We start from the raw sequence: 19,422 nt of genomic DNA, 5'->3' as shown, positions 1-19,422 counted from the left end.
AAATCTTTTGTATGCTCCAGACACAGTCAGGTGTAACTCAGTAGTGACATTGGTTGGTGCATTTTGTCATGTGACATGGTCCCTACAAATCATTTATCTGAGGTATGTAGAAGCACAGATTGGTGCATGTCAACTGGACTTAACAAACTATTGAAGGAAGCAAGGAGGACTCACTCTGATCACTCTCAAAGCCATTGACCGCTTCTATCAGCAGTTTCATTAGTGAATCATGAATAACAGCTAGCACCAGAGCAATGTTACCTGGAAAAAACTTGATTTGTAAGTGCCTTTTTAAGGTTGGAAGAGTTTTTTTTTAAAATTCAGGATGAGTCCTTTTACTGTGCAGCAGTGTATAGGCTTGTCAAATCCAAACTGTATGTCAGACTGAAACCTAAACTCTTCATGTGCAATGCTTTTAACAGTTGGGTATGCAGTCTCTCTCTCTCTCTCTCTCTATGTAATGTTGTCTGTCCTTCAGAATGTGTGATTTATTTCATCTGTAATCTGTAGGTATCAGTGACAGTTCTTATTGCAGCAACAAAAGTTTCTATCATGTATTTGCAAAAGATTAAGGAGCAGATCACATCTATCAGCTGGAATAAGTAGAATTTCTTATGAGAAGAGATGGTAATATTTGTAGTACAGACAGTGTTGTTTCCAGGCTCCTTGAAATGAGAGTTTTGTAACGGAAATGGAGACTGATTTCAAGCAGTCTACATAAATAAAAATTTGAGTGTTCATTTGTTGAAAATCATATATCTCCAAAAGTTCTCGACCAATTGCTTTAGTATGCATTTTTAGGCACCTATTTCTTTAATATATGGTATACAATATGTATAACTTTTGAGATTTTTTGTAACAGCCTTTCTTTATTATTAAATTTATAAAAAAATTATATATTAAATTACATTAAAAATCATGTATATAAAAACATGTACATATTCCAGTGCAACATTATGTCAAAATTTCAAAGCATTCAGTCAGAAACTTTGGGAGATTTGCAGTTAGGAACATCTACATTTTCCATATGTAGATATTCATTTCTTCAAAACTGCAAATCTCTGAACATTCTTCATGCTGTGAAATTTTGACACAACATTGCATTCAAATACCCGGATGTTTTTATATATCTACTGGAATGCCATCTGGTATATATGTAATAAAAATGTAAATGTTTGTTTGATAAAAATCATTATTCACTGAAACTTCTTGACCGACTGTTCTGAAATTTTGACACAACATAGATTCCCAATTTGGGTGTGTTGTTTTTAGGTATATATATATCTTTTTAATGCATATAGGGAAAACTTTGTCACCATAAATCTCAAAATGAACATTTCCAATTTAGTTCCAATTTTTTCACGTTACTGTAATAAACGTTTAGACATGTGTGTGTGTGTGTGTGTGTGTGTGTGTGTGTGTGTGTGTGTACAAATACATATAACGTTGGTTTATTTACTACAGAATCTGAATGTGTAATAACAATAAGCAAGGTTCAGGGCCAGAGAGAGGAGGGAAGAGGAGATGGACAGAGGGGTGGGAAGAAATGGAAACAGAAAACAGGAAGGAGGAGATGGACATAGAGGGGGGGGGGGGGGAGGCATGAGGAGATGAAGACATGGGGGATTAGAAGATGGACAGAGACACTGGAGAGAAGAAGATTAGGATATATATCCATTTCCCATACATATGAGAAATGTGTATTTTCTCTGGTTCTTTCTTTTCCTTTTAAGTGGAGTAAGAAACAGCAAAGTTTGGCCAGGTACAGCTAGTACAAAAATAAATTTGAACAATTACTTATTCTATTTGAGTTATGAAAAAGTAATATTTTGTTGTTAGAACACTTAAAATCCACATTTACTCCTGACTCAGAGAGCTAAAATGTCAATAGTGAACCAGAATACCAACAATTGTAGGAAATGACAGCATAAAATGTAGTCCATAATTATCATTCATAATTTTAGTATTGGAAATTTTGGATTTTTAGGTGCAAAAATGTGATGATAGTGTCTTGCACTGACAAACTGTGTTTCTTTCTTCATTGTGTTGTACATGAAGAGTCAAAACATTCCTGCAGAAGATGTTAAGATACCTTTTCTACTTCTCTCTCTCTCACCCCCCCCCCCCCCCCCCCCTATTTCACTATTTTTTTTAAAACCAAAAAGCTGTGCAAACTTTTGAATTCATGTCCATGCAAAAGTAAATGAAATCTATCATGAAAGAGTTAAAAGTACAGAAGTAGCAAAGAAAAATGCTACAATAGTAGTGTATAAGTTCCCTGATCATACAGACATCAGTGGAGGAGACTTTAATAATCCAACAATCAGTTGGGATTGTTACAGTTTTGTAAGTGGTGGCATGACGAGATATTCTGTGTTGGTTCTCATGTCCATGTAGAAATCTGCACAGTCCGTGCAGCTAAGAATTCTTTGCCAGGATTTCGACCATCTCTCGTGGTGCTCTGATATGAGGAATGTCCTACCCACTATCCTTCCCACCCCTCTCACAGTTGTATTCCACTGCCCATCCCTTTTCCATCGCTGGTCTCCAAACCATTGCTTCATGGCCCATATATCTGCAATAGATCTAGATGCAATACATGTCCTGTACTTGCTCCCACCACCACCACAACCACCACCTATTACAGTTCAGCAATAGGCATCACCTACCACATCAAGGGCAGGGCTACCTGTGAAAGTAGTCATGTGATCTACAAACTTGGCTGCAACCACTGTGCTGCTTTCTATGTGGGTGTGGCAACCAACAAACTGCCTCTCTGCATGAACGCCCACTGACAAACTTTGCCCAAGAGACAGCTGGACCACCCAGTTGCAGAACATGCTGTCCAACATCACGTGCTTCACTTCAGTGACTGCTTATTAACCTGTGCCATCTGGATCCTTCCTACCAACACCAGCTTTTATGAACTGTGCAGGTGGAAACTCTCCCTGCAATATATTCCATGTTCCCATAACCCCTCTGACCACAACCGTCACTAGTTCTTGTCCTTACCCACCCATCCTCTTCTGTGCTCCCACTCCAGCACTACATAGCACACACTAGTCATTTTCTCCCTCCTCTAAACTAAACTAAGCTCCGTCCGAACAGGCCAGGAAGGTCCAAAGGTACTGACCGACCACTGTGTCATCTTCAACCTACAGGCGTCACTGGATGTGGATATGGAGGGGCATGCGGTCCCTCTAACCTCCTCCCCCCCCCCCCCCCCCCCCCCGCCCACCCCCCTCCTCCAGCAGTCCTGCCTGGTTCCTACCATGTCCCTGCACACTCCCACAAGCAGCACTACACTCTCTCCCACTCACACTCTGCTATCCCTCCCCCTCCCCCACCACACCCCAGCCTCATTACATACCATCACTCACAGGTGGCTTCTCCCATCAGGTTGCTGTATGCAGTCTCATGTTAGTGGACAGAGACAGTGACCATGAGCGTGTGAGTTTAACCTTAGAAGGCCCTTTGATTGAAAGCTCAAATGTATAGCAGTCTTTTTGATGTTTCTGTTTGCAACTCAACGTCTTCTCTATGTGATATTTACAGAATGGAATAGATGATTGCTTCAGCCATGAATCATATTGCTTATACACAACTCTTAACTGACACACATGTAATTATTGCTTTTATTTGTTGTCTGTATTGCTTTGTGCATTACAGTGTGTTAAGATAAATTTTGATCGACCAGATCATTTAATATTTGATATGCAGTGTTAATATATTTGTATACTACACTAGTATAATTATACAGTTTTAACAATTTTTATAGTACTCGTATACAGTTTAGCAGATTGAATTAAACCAGTTGATATTTATAGATTTGATTAACATTAGTGGGATTGTTACACTAGAAGTTGTCAATTTTTCAATAAAACTTCAAATGTTTGAAATGCAAAAGGAAGTAATATAACAATCAAAATAGCAACCATGTGCTAATTTGGACTCTGATTTAGACTGAAGCCATTGAAAATGTGTACAATAATGCTCCTTCACATTCCCCACAAACACTCATAGAATTTCACCATTCTGCACTGCACTCTCTCAAGACTGTTTGCACAGCATGTTTTATTGATGGAAATGCATGAGTCATGAAAAAAAGGACTCCAGAAAGAGTAGCAAATTTATTATGCAGTGTGTACAGTTGGTGCACAGCTCTTATTGCCATATAATGACTTCCCATTGTCAAGTAACAATAAAATAGAATTAGGGAATTACTTTAATTTGATTAACTTTGTTAATCCAGCAGAGTACAATCCTCTCAGTGCTGATTATCTGAGAAAGAGTTAGTGTGGAACATACATACATACATACCTACATACAATAACAGAAGAAATGGTAAATCCTGTAATATTTTTAAAAGTATTATTGAGTGGTTTTCCGCAAAAGATACTGCTCTCAATTTCAAAGACATGACATATTCAGTTCTACACATCTGCGGACACTAAAGCACTTACATGGTAGGGAAATAATAAATAGGGTGGAAACTTCAAACTTTTTAGTTGTCCATATTGATAAGAATTTAAATTGGAACAAACACATCATTGAACTCCTAAAACAACTTAGTTCAGTGACACTGAAGTGAGAACATGTGGGTATTGCCACTTACATGCCAGTCATACAGTGAGCCTGATTTACTGCCACACCTATGCACTGTGTTCAGGATGTAGTCTATAGGGACAGTGTGGTGACGGAAATGAATAAGTACATGTTCACCAAAAATATATTTATTCTTCACAAATGAGTAAATGAACAAATGACAAAAAGGAAATGTGATTGCAATGTCTCTTAAATGGCAATCTTAGCAAGGTGATGCATTGCTGTTCCACTGGAACACTGTCCTAGAGGATATACACTCCTCAGTGATGAGCCCATTGACTGATCACCTGACCATGGGAGAATTTTGGACATGTGTCCAGAACGAAGTGAACTTTACCCATGATCATGAGGTGCCATGTATATTGCAGATGTGATGAAGTGAGAGCAAAAATAAACAGGGTGCACCAAACAAACCTCCACATGCGTCCATGGGGAGCCTGCATTAAGCTCTACTCAAGTAGTCCGTGGATTGCAGTTATAGATTGTGGAAAGACTTGTCTGTACTGTACAGTGCTTAGTTTGGACTGCTGTTGCTTTTTGTTGACCAATGCCCATGCACACCACATGTTTCCAACATTATGGCTGTTAGTAAGTAGGCCCACTGATGGATACTTGATGCAGCTATCTTTTACTGGCTGTGAACAGTTGTGGTCAGTTCACACATTTTTGCAACACAGCTGTTACAACATTTCCACTTAAAATCTTTACAAATCTTGCTGAGAGACTAGTAAGTTGACATTTTTTCACATTTCCATTCAATAATGTCATATGAAATAATGTTCTGGGTAACAGATTTTTGAAAACAAAAAAAAAAGTTTGCATTGCCCAAAATTGTGCTGTGCAAATAATACATGGTTCTCACCAATGATTATTTTGTAGATATTTTTTCAAGGAATTAGTTAGTTCACATTGTATTTATTTCCCCATGAAGTTTGTTGTAAGTGATTACACAATAACAATATCAGAAGAAAAGATGATTTACATTACTCCATATAATATTGTTTTTAGCACAAAACTGGATGAACAGTGCTGCAGCCAAAATATTTGATCTCTTGCACAGTGATATAAAATGTCTGACAGACAGCAAAGTTAAATTTAAAGACAAACTAAAACAGTTTTCCCTTGACAGCTCCTTCTATTCTGTAGTATAACTTTTATTTCTTTAATCTGTGAAAGGTGGTGGGTAGGAATTACTAACTTACATTTGTATTTTTTTTTATTTTAATGTAAATGGTCAGCATGTATTCATAGCTACAAACAAATGTGTAATTTGAATGTAAAATGACTTATTCTGCAGCATTACGATTAAGCATGCAAATGATCTATGGAACATGAAACTAACTAACCAGTAGTACACCAGAGAAGTCGCTACTATTTCATGTGGATGAAGATTCAGTTGTAGCACATCTTCACAGACCTCTCAGTGACATGGCAGTTGTGTAGAGCAGCAGCAGTTATTGTACAGAATCCATTTTCATCATACAATAAACACTACAAAAAAGTGCAATACTTTGGTCCTGCAGCAGCAAAGAAATGCAAACTCCGTAGTAAAGTGTTTACCAGATCATTTCTCCTAGTGATGTTATTCACATATACCCCATGGAAGAACATCTGTATGCAGTATTTTGTAATTGTATGTGGAAATATCATTTACAATGAAAAAGTGATTAAGGTGACTGCAACCAAGCCCTGGCTGCCAGAAATTTGCAGTTGTCACAACATATTCATTACACTGCTGATTAGGGTATCTGAATGGTTTGCAAAGAAATCATTTCATGTAAGTACATTTAATTCACTTCATATAAAGTGTCATGTGCTGTTGCTTACATTTCTACATAGCTAGCCCAGTCGTTATCCTCCTAACTTTTCCACACTCTTATAGTTTCACATCATCAAGGCTCAAATTCTGTTATTAAAATTACTTGAATTTTGATATGATTTATTTTCTGAATGTACCAGGTCCAAATTCGAGTCCAAACAAGTGGTACCTGGAGCTTCAAATTTTTAATTTTTGTCACTTGTAATCCTGCTTCCTTTGTACAATAACCTACTATATCTTGCAGCCTGTTATGATTACAACATAGTTTTAGCTGTAGTCTGTACCATGTCATACAGTATTCTATGTAAGTACAAGCTGTGGGCAGGTTTGTTGTGCTGTTACTGCAGGACTTGCCCTGCCACTCGTGCTCTGTCTCCGACTCGGCGATCTGCCAGCCCGGGCGCAACAGCTTCTTCCCTTCGTTACAAGATTCCTTCGCGACCATGTTCAGCACGATCTGCTCTTCTGCCTACTCACTGCTTGTGTCCTGACCCTGAAACCAGTAGTATCTAAAGTTCTTTGCTACAAAGTACTAACAACAAACATGTTATACCTTAGCACCAACAAGTTCTTTCTGAAACACGTATATAGTAGTTGCCAAATTTTGTTTTGTTGTATTTAAAATTAATGCATGTGTCATCTGTGTAATAAAACATTTGCCAACAGTTTTGTGGTTTTTAGTAGACATTGAATATGAACTCTGAAAGTTATATCAATACTCCTTTTATCAAAACAGACACTGACACGTGATATATAGTAACCCGTGTTTGTTAAGCACATTGTGAATATCCCCTTAGATGTATTGCTGTGGATTATTTTTGCATTGTTATCAGAACACAGGCAAAGTAATACTTGGTATTTGAAGAAGATGTAAATGATTACCCAAAACACCATGTATTGGACAGTGGCCCATGTCTGTAATTGGGGATGTCCGTGTCAGTTTACATTGTGCCCAAGGACACACAGGATGCATGTACAAGGACATATGTAATTCACATTGCATCTCCGCAAACAGCCATTGTGAAAATTATTTATGTAATATATCACACCCACCTCCACAGATTATTGCCGAAAATAGTTGGAAAATTAATCTAACATGAAGTAAGAGATGTGCTAGCAACCATTATAGGAGACAAGCTGTTACCTTACTTAAAAAGAATCTGATGATTATTTAGTTAATGATAACTTTAATCAGAAAGAGCACAGCAGTCATTCAGCAATGGGAAATATTGTTTTGCTGTTGCTTTAAGCCTTGCTCTGCTAACCATTCTCTGGCAACAATTTGCTTTGTACCTCCTACAAGACAATACTCCAGCCTTGCCTTAATCAACGTCAAACAGTAAGCCACCAGTACAAGAAGTCACTGTCTGGGCAGCTGGCTACATTCACAGTCTCTCACAACAATAATCAAAGTCACAGTAAGCAAATGATATAACAAAATAATGATCTACATAAACACACATAAACAGAAAATCTAAATTAAGGCTAACTCACTTCTGATTGGTTGATTTGAGATAAGGGGACCAAACAGCGAGGCCATCAGTCCCATCAGATTAGAGAAGGATGCGGAAGGAAGTTGACCATGCACTTTCAGAGGAACCATCCTGGCATTTGCGTGCAGTGATTTAGGGAAATCACATAAAACATAAATCAGGACGGCTGGACACGGGCTTGAACCGTCGTCCTCCAGAATGCGAGTCCAGTATGCTAACCACTGCACCACCTTGTTCGATCTCCATTCTGAATTGGGAATAAGACAAGTGTAGAGTGGTTGTAAGGTTGGAGTAATCAAAACAAGCCTTTTTGAGGCATCTTCAGAATTTCTGCATGGAAAAAATACATAAAAACAGATGAGGGCTATAGCCCTATCTGGCAAGAGAAGGTGGTAGTAACTTATTCAAAATACTACAATAACATCAGAGTGGAGATGGACTTAAGACTAGCGTATTACCCACAGTTCCTAAACATAAAGTAGCCATAACTTTTGGTATGCACCTAGAATGGAAAATATGTATAAATATTTATTTTGCCCTAGACTAGTAACGAAGGGCCAGATTGGTATGGAATCATGAAGGAGACGATAATTCTTATCTTCTGCAAAGGCATGCACTTATGGTAAGGTAGGGCTACACTTCTAATCTTGACACAAATATTGGAAAACAAATTGCAGTGGCTGTGAATACATGACCACGTATGTGCACAGTCTGTGAGACTGGCAGGCTGGATGCTGCTGATGCAGTGCAGGGAATGTCCACTAGGTGGCTTTTGGATGTTTTAAAGTACAGTATATAAAAATAAAGTAAAACATATAGTGGTAGTTAATGTCAAAAGGGTAGGGATCTATTATTTTATTTATTTTTTATTTATTTATTTATTGTTCCGTTTGACCAAATTAAGGAGAAGTCTCCATGGTTATGGAATGAGTCAATACATGAAATTATAACACGATATTAGAAACAGATAAAATGGAATATAAAAAAAACATATTCAGGTGACAAGTCGTAAGTTTAAATGAAGAAAATCAACAATGTAACACTGGAATTTGCTTAATTTTTTAGCTCTTCCAGGAGCTCCTCGACAGAATAGAAGGACTGAGCCATGAGGAAACTCTTCAGTTTAGACTTAAAAGAGTTTGGACTACTGCTAAGATTTTTGAGTTCTTGTGGTAGCTTATTGAAAATGGATGCAGCAGAATACTGCACTCCTTTCTGCACAAGAGTCAAGGAAGTGCATTCTACATGCAGATTTGATTTCTGCCTAGTATTAACTGAGTGAAAGCTGCTAACTCTTGGGAATAGGCTAATATTGCTAACAACAAACGACATTAAAGAAAATATATACTGTGAGGGCAATGTCAGAATTCCCAGATTTTTGAATAGGGGTCGACAAGACGTTCTCGAACCTACACCACATATAGCTCGAACAGCCATTTTTGAGCCAAAAATACCATTTTTGAATCAGAAGAATTACCCCAAAAAATAATACCATATGACATAAGCGTATGAAAATATGCGAAGTAGACTACTTTTTGTGTTGAAGTGTCACTTATTTCAGATACTGTTCTAATGGTAAATAAAGCAGCATTTAGCTTCTGAACAAGATCCTGGACATGGGCTTTCCACAACAGCTACTATCTATCTGAACGCCTAGGAACTTGAACTGTTGTGTCTCGCTTATAATATGCCTATTCTGTCTGATCAAAATATCAGTTCTTGTTGAATTGTGAGTTAGAAACTGTAAAAACTGAGTCTTACTGTGATTTAGCATCAAATTATTTTCCACAAGCCACGAACTTATTTCATGAACTACATTATTTGTTACTGTTTCAATATTACACACAAGATCCTTCACTATCAAGCTGGTGCATCAGCAAACAGAAATATTTTTGAATCACCTGTAATACTAGAAGGCATATCATTTATATAAATAAGAAACAGCAGCGGCCCCAGCACCGACCCTTGGGGAACGCCCCACTTAACAGTGCCCCATTGGGACTGAACATCACTACCACTCTCAATATTGCGGAGAATTACCCTCTGCTTTCTGTTCTTAAAGTAAGAGGCGAACCAATTGTAAGCTACTCCCCTTACTCCATAATGGTCCAACTTCTGCAGTAATATTTTGTGGTCAACACAGTCAAAAGCCTTCGTTAAATCAAAGAAAACACCTAGCGTTCGCAACCTTTTATTTAATCTGTCCAAAACCTCACAGAGAAAAGAGAATATAGCATTTTCAGTTGTTAAACCATTTCTAAAACCAAACTGAACATTTGACAGCAAATTATGTGAATTTAAATGCTCCATTAACCTTGTATATACAACCTTCTCGATAACTTTAGCAAACACCGATGGCATAGAAATAGGTCTAAAATTGTCAACATTATCAATGTCTCCCTTTTTATAAAGTGGCTTCACTACTGAGTACTTTAATCGGTCAGGAAACCGACCACTCCTAAAGGAAAAGTTACAGATATGGCTGAGAACTGGGCTAACATACATAGAACAATACTTCAGTATTCTGCTAGATACCCCGTCATATCCATGAGAGTTCTTGGTCTTTAGTGATTTAATTATTAACTCAATCTCCCTCTTGTCAGTATCATGGAGGAGCATTTCAGGTAACAGTCTCGGAACACTTTTTTCTAAGAGCGCTATATGATTCCCTGTTGGGACTAGGTTTCTATTTAGTTCACCTGCTATATTCAGAAAGTGATTATTAAATACTGTACATATATGCAACTTATCAGTAACACGGTCATTCCCACTATGCACTGATTCTATATCCTCGACCTGTCTCTGCAGACCAGCAATTTCCTTTACGATTGACCATATGGTTTTAATTTTATCCTGAGACTTAGCTATTCTATCTGCATACCACATACTTTTTGCCTTCCTAATAACATTTTTAAGCACCTTACAATACTGTTTGTAATGGGCTGCTGCATTTAGATTTTGACTGTTTCTAACGTTTTCATATAATTGCCACTTTGTTCTACAAGATATTCTTATCCCTCTAGTCAGCCACCCAGGCTGCCTGTTTGTGCTAGTACCCTGTTTTAAACGTTCTAACAGAAAGCAACTTTCAAAGAGCATGAGAAAAGTCTTGAGAAAAGCATTATATTTATCGTCTACTGTATCAGCGCTATAAACATCTTGCCACTCTTGTTCCTTTATAAGGTTTACAAAGGTCTCTACAGCAACTGGATCAGCTTTCCTGAACAGCTGATGACTATATTTAACACGTGTTGCAGCACAAAAATCTTTTAAAGTTAAAATTTGTGCATCATGATCTGAAAGGCCATTCACCTTTTTGCTAACAGAATGCCCTTCTAGTAATGAGGAATGAACAAAAATGTTGTCTATGGTTGTTCTACTGCTCCCTTGCACTCTCGTTGGAAAGAATACGGTTTGCATAAGATTATATGAATTAAAGAGGTCTACCAGCATCCTCTTCCTTGCACAATCACTTATACAATTAATATTGAAGTCACCACATATAACTAACTTTTTGTATTTCCTATAAAGTGAACCAAGAACCTCTTCTAGCTTTAACAAAAATGTTGTGAAATCGGAGTCTGGAGATCTATAAATAACAACAGTTAGAAGTTTAGCTCCGTTAAATTTAACCACACCTGCACAACATTCAAACACCTTTTCAGTGCAGTACTTTGAAACATCAATTGACTCATATGGGATGCCGTTTTTCACATACATGGCTACTCCCCCACACCGCAAAGAGCTCCTCGAAAAGCTGCCAGCCAACCTGTATCCTGGTAAAGGAAGCCTCTGAATTATCTCCTTATTTAAGAAGTGTTCAGATATACCAATAATTTCAGAGTCAACATATATAAACAGTTCACTAACTTTATCTTTAATACCTTGTATATTTTGATGAAATATACTAATTCCTTCATTACTCGGATACCTAAGCTTTGTCAAAAGTGATTCCCTTGTTAGAGAGACTTCCCTTAAGCAGGAATACCTATCAGCTGACTTCAATCTAAAAAAGGTTCAGCTCTAACACCCGCTACTGCAGGAATTTTCCCATGAGTGATCCCACCAACCCCACCTATGCTGTCACCTATAAGCTTTGCCAACCTCCCCTTCCCATACATGTTGAGGTGCAGGCCATGTCTAGCGAAACCCGTCCTGCTGATAGACTCCACCGACACCACTGAAATTTGACCCATGCTTTCTGTCATCAGCGCACCCCCAAGTCTCATGTTATTACGCCTGACAGCTGTATTAAGATGAGGCAGATCGTGACGCTGAAACAGTTCCACGAAATGCACATTCGTGTTGCCAGTCTGAGTGGCTGTCTTTTCCAGGTCACCATCTATGTTATACTCCCCATCCCTACCAATACTATTACCAGCCCCAGCCACAATCACTACCTGATCCTCTTTAGTAAAATCCCTACATAACCCCCCCTGTGTTAACAGTCACCTGAGCCAACCCTGCATGAGGCTTCACAATGCTGGTGACCTGGTACTCACTCCCCAGCACTTCCTGTAACTGCTGGCCTACACCTCTGCCATGAGAACTACCTAACAGCAGAACCTTCTTCTTCCTCTTCGACTTTGCAACTGTTCTAGGCACAGTAACTACTGAGGTCTGCTGCATACTTCCTACATCTACAGCTACTAGAGATTCCTCTCCACTAGACTCTGACAGTTGGTCATATCTATTGTAAACACCAATAGTAAAACTATCTGAAAATCTTCTTCTCCTAGCAGATCTCTTGCCAACAGCCAGCTCCCATTCCCCAACCCCCTTCTCCCTCCTCATCCTATCTAGCTCCTCCTGTGCGTTTTTCAACTGCACCTGAAGGGCACAGATCTTACGCTCCTGCTCCTCTATCAACTTACTCTTGCTACAACTTGCAGTTCCAGGAGAGGATCTCACCAGAATGCCCACTGGCTTCCCCACTGCATCCCCCCCCCCCCCCCCGCCCCCCCGTGAAAATACTTCGAACAAGTCTCACACCGCAATCCACAACTCACAAACCTACGGCAAAGCCCACACTTCTCACTCATGGTAAAATTTTACTTTTTCTAAGTTCCGCTACTACAATAAGAAGATGTTAAAAACCTGACTACAATAATCACAAACTTACTCTACAAGGGAAGTAACTACTATTATTAACAGTATTAATAAACAACAAATGTGAATATAGCAAAAGACTAATACAGAAAGAGAATCAAACGTCTAATGACACAGTAACAAAGCTGAAAACAGTTCCCAAAAGGTTCTTCTGAAATTATTTCACCAGAAAACACCAAGAACACTGGTTGAAGACTACTAAAGTTCCTAAATAAACCACTATACACAAACAATTAGTTAGTACTTAGCTTTCAATGCGCCGCTACAGCTGCAACTGGTCAGCGCGGAATGTAAACACAGGCAAGAGGTTAAGTTGCTCGATACGAAACACTCACAAATATCAGGTCACAACACAAGAAAGTCAGAGGTGAATGAAGAAACCACTAATATGTCACTTATATAGTAAATATTATCACAAAAACTGTTAAAATATGTATCTGAAACCTAAAAATATATGAAAACTTAGAGAGCGATCTCACACGCAGTCACTCGCTTATGACGTCACACCAAAGATTAATTGTCAACAGTTCAAACATACGGCGAATGATAGTACCCCTTAGGGTAATGGCAGCAAGGGACATGAAAGGACACCAGGTGCACTCAATGTGTATGCTTGAGGGGCCACATTCAATGTGTTGAAGAGGCTATTCTGGCAGCTATTGAGATAACAGGGTGCAACCAACTGCAGATTGTGGTGAATATTGGAACATGCCTGTTGTGTGGGCTCTGAGGTCAGTCTTGGGTCTTTCCAGCAACTGGCAGAGAAGGTTGAGGAGACCAATCTTGCATGAATAGTTTCAGTGAAGCTCACAATAGGCACCATTGTCCCTAGAACTGATTGTGGTGCTTTGGTTCTGAGTCAAGTGGAAGGACTGAACCAGAGACTCCGAAGGTTCTGTGACAAGCTAGGCTGGGACTGTCTGGACTTTCACTGTAGGGTTCAGAACTATAGTGTCCTTGTAATTAGGTCAGGTGTGCACTACACATCAGAGGCTGCTATTTCAGTAGCTGACTGTGTGTGGGGTGCGCACAAGGTTTTTTTCAGATATGGTGACTCTCCATCCAATCCAGATGATGATAGCTGTATGGAACCCAGACGTGTCAGCATAAGATCGAAAGAAATGCCTCCCGTGGGTCAGAGTATTAAAATTCTAATGGTAAGCTACCGAAGCATTTGTAACAAAGTGCCAGTGAACAGTTAATGAAAAACGGTGAAGTTCACATAATTCTAGGTACAGAAAGCTGGTTGAAACCTGAAATTGATAGCAGTGGGAATTTTAGGGAAAATTAAAGTGCATATCGGAGGGATAGGCAAATGGGAAATGGAGATGGTGTATTTGTCATGGTAGACAAGAAACTCATATCCACCAAGATAAAAATTAAAGCTGCATGTGAGACTGTTTGGGCAAGACTCAGGATCAGGAGTGGGCATAAAATGATAATTGGATCCTTCTATTGCCCACCAGGCTGATCTCCTGATGTAACCAAAAGCTTTAGAGAAACCTTCAGTTCACTTGTATGCAAGTTCCCCAGTCATACTATAATCCTTGGTGGAGACTTTAATCATCCAACAATTAATTGGGAAAATTACAGTTTTGTTAGTGGTGGGCGTGATAAAACATCTGTGAAACTTTACTAAATGTCTTCTCTGAAAACTACCTAGAACAGATAGTCTGGTTCCTTCAATCCCACAGACCAACCAACCAACCAACCCATGCTGGAAATATGTTGGATCCATTGGCAGTAAATAGACCTGACCTCTTTGAGGATGTCCACATTGTAATTGGTGTTAGTGACCAAGACATGGATGTAGCAACAATGATTACCAAAGTACAAAGGGCAACTAAAACAAACAGAAAGATATATAAGCTCAGTAAACTAGATAAAAAATCGGTAGTGCCATATCTCAATGAGGCACTTGAAACTTTCAGCACAGGTCAGGAACATTTAGAGGAACTCTGGCTCAGGTTTAAGAGAGTAGTTGACCACACACTGGATAGATATGTACCCAGTAGAACAGTCACTGGGGAACCTCCATGGTATACAGTCACTGTAAAGAAACTTCTAAAGAAACAGAGATTACTGCATAATAGGTTAAAACAAAGCATAGAGTTATGGATAGAAAGATGCTGAAGAAAACACGTTTGGCCACCAAGAGAGCAATTGTGATGCCTTCAGTGAGTGCTGTAGCAGAATATCTTTTGGTGTGTCCCATGGAAGTTTGTTGGGACCCTTGCTGTGCATGTCATATGTTAATGACCTTGCAGACAATATTAATAGTAAAATCAGGCTTTTTGCAGATGATGCAGTTATCCATAGTGGAGTACTATCTGAAAGAAGCTGCATAAACATTCAGTCAGATCTTGATAAGATTTCTATGTGGTGCAAAGATTGGCAACTTGCTCTGAATGTTCAGAAATGTAAAATTTTGCACTTCACAAAATAAAAAAAAAAAAAAGTTGTATCCTACGGCTACAATATCAGTGAGCTACTGTTGGAATTGGCCAAGTAATACAAATACCTGGGTGTAACGCTTTGTAGGGTTATGAAATGGAATGATCACATAGGTTCAGTCATGGGTAAAGCAGATGGTAGACTTTGGTTTATTGGTGGAATACTGGGGAAGTGCAATCAGTCTACAAAAGAGATTGCTTGCAAATCACTCGTGTGGGTGTTCTAGAATATTGCTGAGGTGTGTGGGACCCATACCAGATAAGACTAACAGGGGATATTGAACTTATACAGAAAAGGGCAGTATGAATGGTCACAGGTTTGTTTAATCTGTGGGTGAGTGTCACAGAGATACTGGCAGGTTCTTGAAGACAGACATAAACTATCTTGAGAAAGTCTATTAACAAAGTTTCAAGAACTGGCTTTAAATGATTATTCAAGGGATATACTACAATCCTCTACATATCATTCACATAGGGATCATGAGGATAAGATTAGAATAATTACTGCATGCACAGAGACATTCAAACATTCTTCCTGCACTCAACATGTGAATGGAATGGGAAGGCACCCTAATGACTGGTGCAATGGAACATACGCTCTGCCATGCACCTCACAATGGTTTGCAGAGTGTTGGTGTAGATGTGGAATACAAATGAAAAAATAGGTTTAAAATAGGTCATAAAGTAAAACAAATGTAAAAACTATTAAAGAAGATATAAAGTATCTAACAGCTGGGGGCCATGTGTTGGCGCCAAAAGTGAAGATGAGAAGTCCATAAGAAATACATGGACATTACAGCTCCTTTACCAACCAGAAATAAATTAACATCTTTGTGAGGAGAGTTATACCAGATCTCAGCTATATGCTTTGAAACATTGTCATCATTGAATCATAAAACATTTGATTCTTGGTAATCAGTTGGTCATTAAGACTTATATCTTCATCTTCATGAGAGTGTTTCACAATCTCTAATTCCTCCAGCAAAGTCAGTGTTTTATTCTTAGGGGCACAATGCAAAATTTGGAGAAAATCTAAAACAGTTTCTGCATGTTCACCAGCTTTTAAATGGAAGAATTATTTTTAACTGCACCCATTTTAGTGAGCATATGTTCTTGTTGATGATTGAAGTAGAGAGGATATAAAATGTAGACTGGCAATGGCAAGGGAAGTGTTTCTGAAGAATCAAAATTTGTTAACATCAAATATAGATTTAAGTGTCAGGAAGTCCTTTCTGAAAGCATTTGTATGGAGTGTAGCCATGTATGGAAGTGAAACATGGACGATAAATAGTTTAGACAAGAAGAGAATAGGAGCTTTCAAAATGTGGTGCTACAGAAGAATGCTGAAGATTAGATGAGTAGATCACGTAACTAATGAGAAAGTACTGAATAGAGTTGGGGAGAAGAGGAATTTGTGGCACAACTTGACTAGAAGAAGGGATTGGTTGGTAGGACACATTCTGAGGCATCAAGGGATCACCAATTTAGCATTGGAGGGAAGTGTGGAGGGTAAAAATCGTAGCGGGAGACCAAGGAATAAATACACTAAGATGAAGGATGTAGGTTGCAGTATTTACTCAGAGATGAAGAACCATGTACAGGATAAGGTAGCTGCATCAAACCAGTCTCTGGACTGAAGACCATAACAACATAACAGCACTCTTGAAATCTCATTCTGAACATCTAGCCAGGTTGCCCATTGTAATGTATAGAACACTGAGTGCATGTTAATTTATAAATGCCAGAATGGAAGAATTTGTCTTTACATGACTGTTCATTATGTATAAAACGATACTGGACCTTGTCATGAGTGATGATGTAAGCTGCATTAACATTATAGCTCCTAAACAGCCTACTGAGCTGATAGAAAACACTATCCAAGAATGGTAAGACAACAAACTTTGCATTTGGAGTTACAGAGTTGGCATATGTTATAGCAAGCAAGTGATACATCTTTATTTCTCAAGTAGATTTTTACAATCCACATTATGTAAAGCTGTGGGAAGTTGACTAAAAATACTGACAGAGTGTTCCTGAGACACATTTTCAGAGTTTCTTGTCTGTACATGTACAGGATAATTTGATTGAGACTCCAGTAATTAGAACTGTTTTATTACTAGAATACCTTGAAAGGATTGTGTTTGCATGATCCTTGCTGTATGAGTTTGCCTTACTACCTGGAGACTTTCCAAAAGACCTGGAGCTACAGACATGAGAACTTTGAAACTTAATACAACATTCTTTGAACAGTGAATCAGTAAATGGAAAATAGTTAATTAAAGTCTGCTGTGTAAACATAAACATGGCAGTTGTGTTAGTCATTAGCTCTAAGAACATCTCTGTCCTGTGTGAGGAACATAAAAACTACAATGGCTCCAGGAAAGCTGTATGCAGTATTATGAAGAGCATGCTTTGAAACTGCCAACAGAATGAAATGTTAGTTTTCTTTTGAGAAGCTATTTTTCATTTTTAAAATCAGTTATCACTTCTGTACTTTCTATCTTTTTTTAAAGATATATTTCATATCTATTGAAAATCAGATGCATGTTTGCATGAACTCGTCTTTAAATTTTTATTTAGTTACTCAAATGGCTTCAGATATTTATCAGGTCTTATTTGCAATATGTTTCATAACCATTCAGTCCATTTACATTCTTTAATTACATTGAAATGATTGTTATTAGTAGAAGACTGTTGCAAAAGGTATCCTATTATCTGTGTGTTATTGCTGCTCCTTAAAAATATTGTTTTAAATAGATATTACTTTATTGTCAGAATTTCAGTCTTGTTGTGTGACATTTGTTATTTGTCTTTGAATAATTTCTGTGAAAATTGGAGGATATTTATGAGTCATCTGTAATTTATACTATGCTCATACATCTGTAATTTATACCATGCTCATATTTACAGTTACAGCACATTGTAACATACTGAATGCTGTGAAATGCAGAAAGAAGACTCCAGGACTCTCAGTACTGAAGATACCCATTAGAGAACAACAACCTCAATTGCACTTCAATGAAATTGAGACCACAGTTTTAATCATGATGTCCATAATGTGTGTGTATGTGTATGTATTTTAACAAAGAAGTTAACTAGGCAATATTTGCCTTGGCATATCTGTAGCTGTTTATTGTTTATTTATTGCCTCTTGTCTCTCCTTATCAGGTACTCCCCTTCTCACCAGATCCAACTTTCTTTACTTTTTCCCCCATAATCTTTTTATCTAATGTTGACTTTTGTCTTAGAATTTATAAAATTTTCTAGAATTTCTTAACAAATCATATAAATTTTGAACAAGCCTTTGAGAGACACTGCAGTAGCCATACACACAGATAAGGTTTCCAGTAGCTTGTGACAGAACAGGAGGATTCTTTCCATCTGTTATGTTTTTCTACTCCCAGAAATAACCAAATTTTTTTTGCTAAGTTTCATGTTTTTGACATGTTTACCTGTCGACATGCAGCAGTTGCTTGAGAACGCAAAGTTCCTAAAATGATCAACTTTTACTTACATTTATTATTCAGACTGTTATTAAAAATGTTCTGATTCTATTTGTGGAATTATTTTCCCTTAGGGCACTGTTAATTAAAAGTTACAGTTAATTGTGAGCTAATACTTATATTTGAGAAGGGTATCTACAATATTTGAAAGTTTAGTACTCTGGTTTTCGTGCAAAGTATTTTAAATTACCAAAAGCTAATTATTTTCTGCAATAATTAAACTTTGAATTTCTAAACCAGTAACATTTTCCATTGCAGATTTCGTAAAAACCACTCTTAGATTCCAGGCTCTAACTGCTTACTTTTGTTACCTTAATTTTTCTGGACAAAGTGACATACAGCATTGATCAATTAACTCATTAATTAATAAATTAATGTAAGTTGCAACTTTTTGCAATGTGGCATCTATTCATGGGACATTCACATTGGGAAAGAAAAAT

At 37.9% G+C, this 19,422-nt stretch overlaps 1 protein-coding gene across 1 annotated transcript in view; it reads left to right on the top strand.

Moving 5' to 3' along the window:
• LOC124804892 (testis-specific gene 10 protein-like) overlaps positions 1-18,604 on the top strand; it is a 40,402-nt gene extending 21,798 nt beyond the window's left edge. The window contains exon 5 of the mRNA XM_047265265.1: positions 18,390-18,604. Coding sequence (XP_047121221.1) covers positions 18,390-18,405 — 16 coding nt within the window. The 3' untranslated portion in view covers positions 18,406-18,604. The remainder of the gene's footprint in view (positions 1-18,389) is intronic.
• The last annotated feature ends 818 nt before the right edge of the window (positions 18,605-19,422 follow it).

The sequence above is a fragment of the Schistocerca piceifrons genome, chromosome 7 (assembly GCF_021461385.2).
Source record: "Schistocerca piceifrons isolate TAMUIC-IGC-003096 chromosome 7, iqSchPice1.1, whole genome shotgun sequence".
NCBI lineage: Eukaryota > Metazoa > Arthropoda > Insecta > Orthoptera > Acrididae > Schistocerca > Schistocerca piceifrons.
Note: the sequence above shows the minus strand (reverse complement) of the source record. Positions and strands in the feature narration are given on the sequence as shown.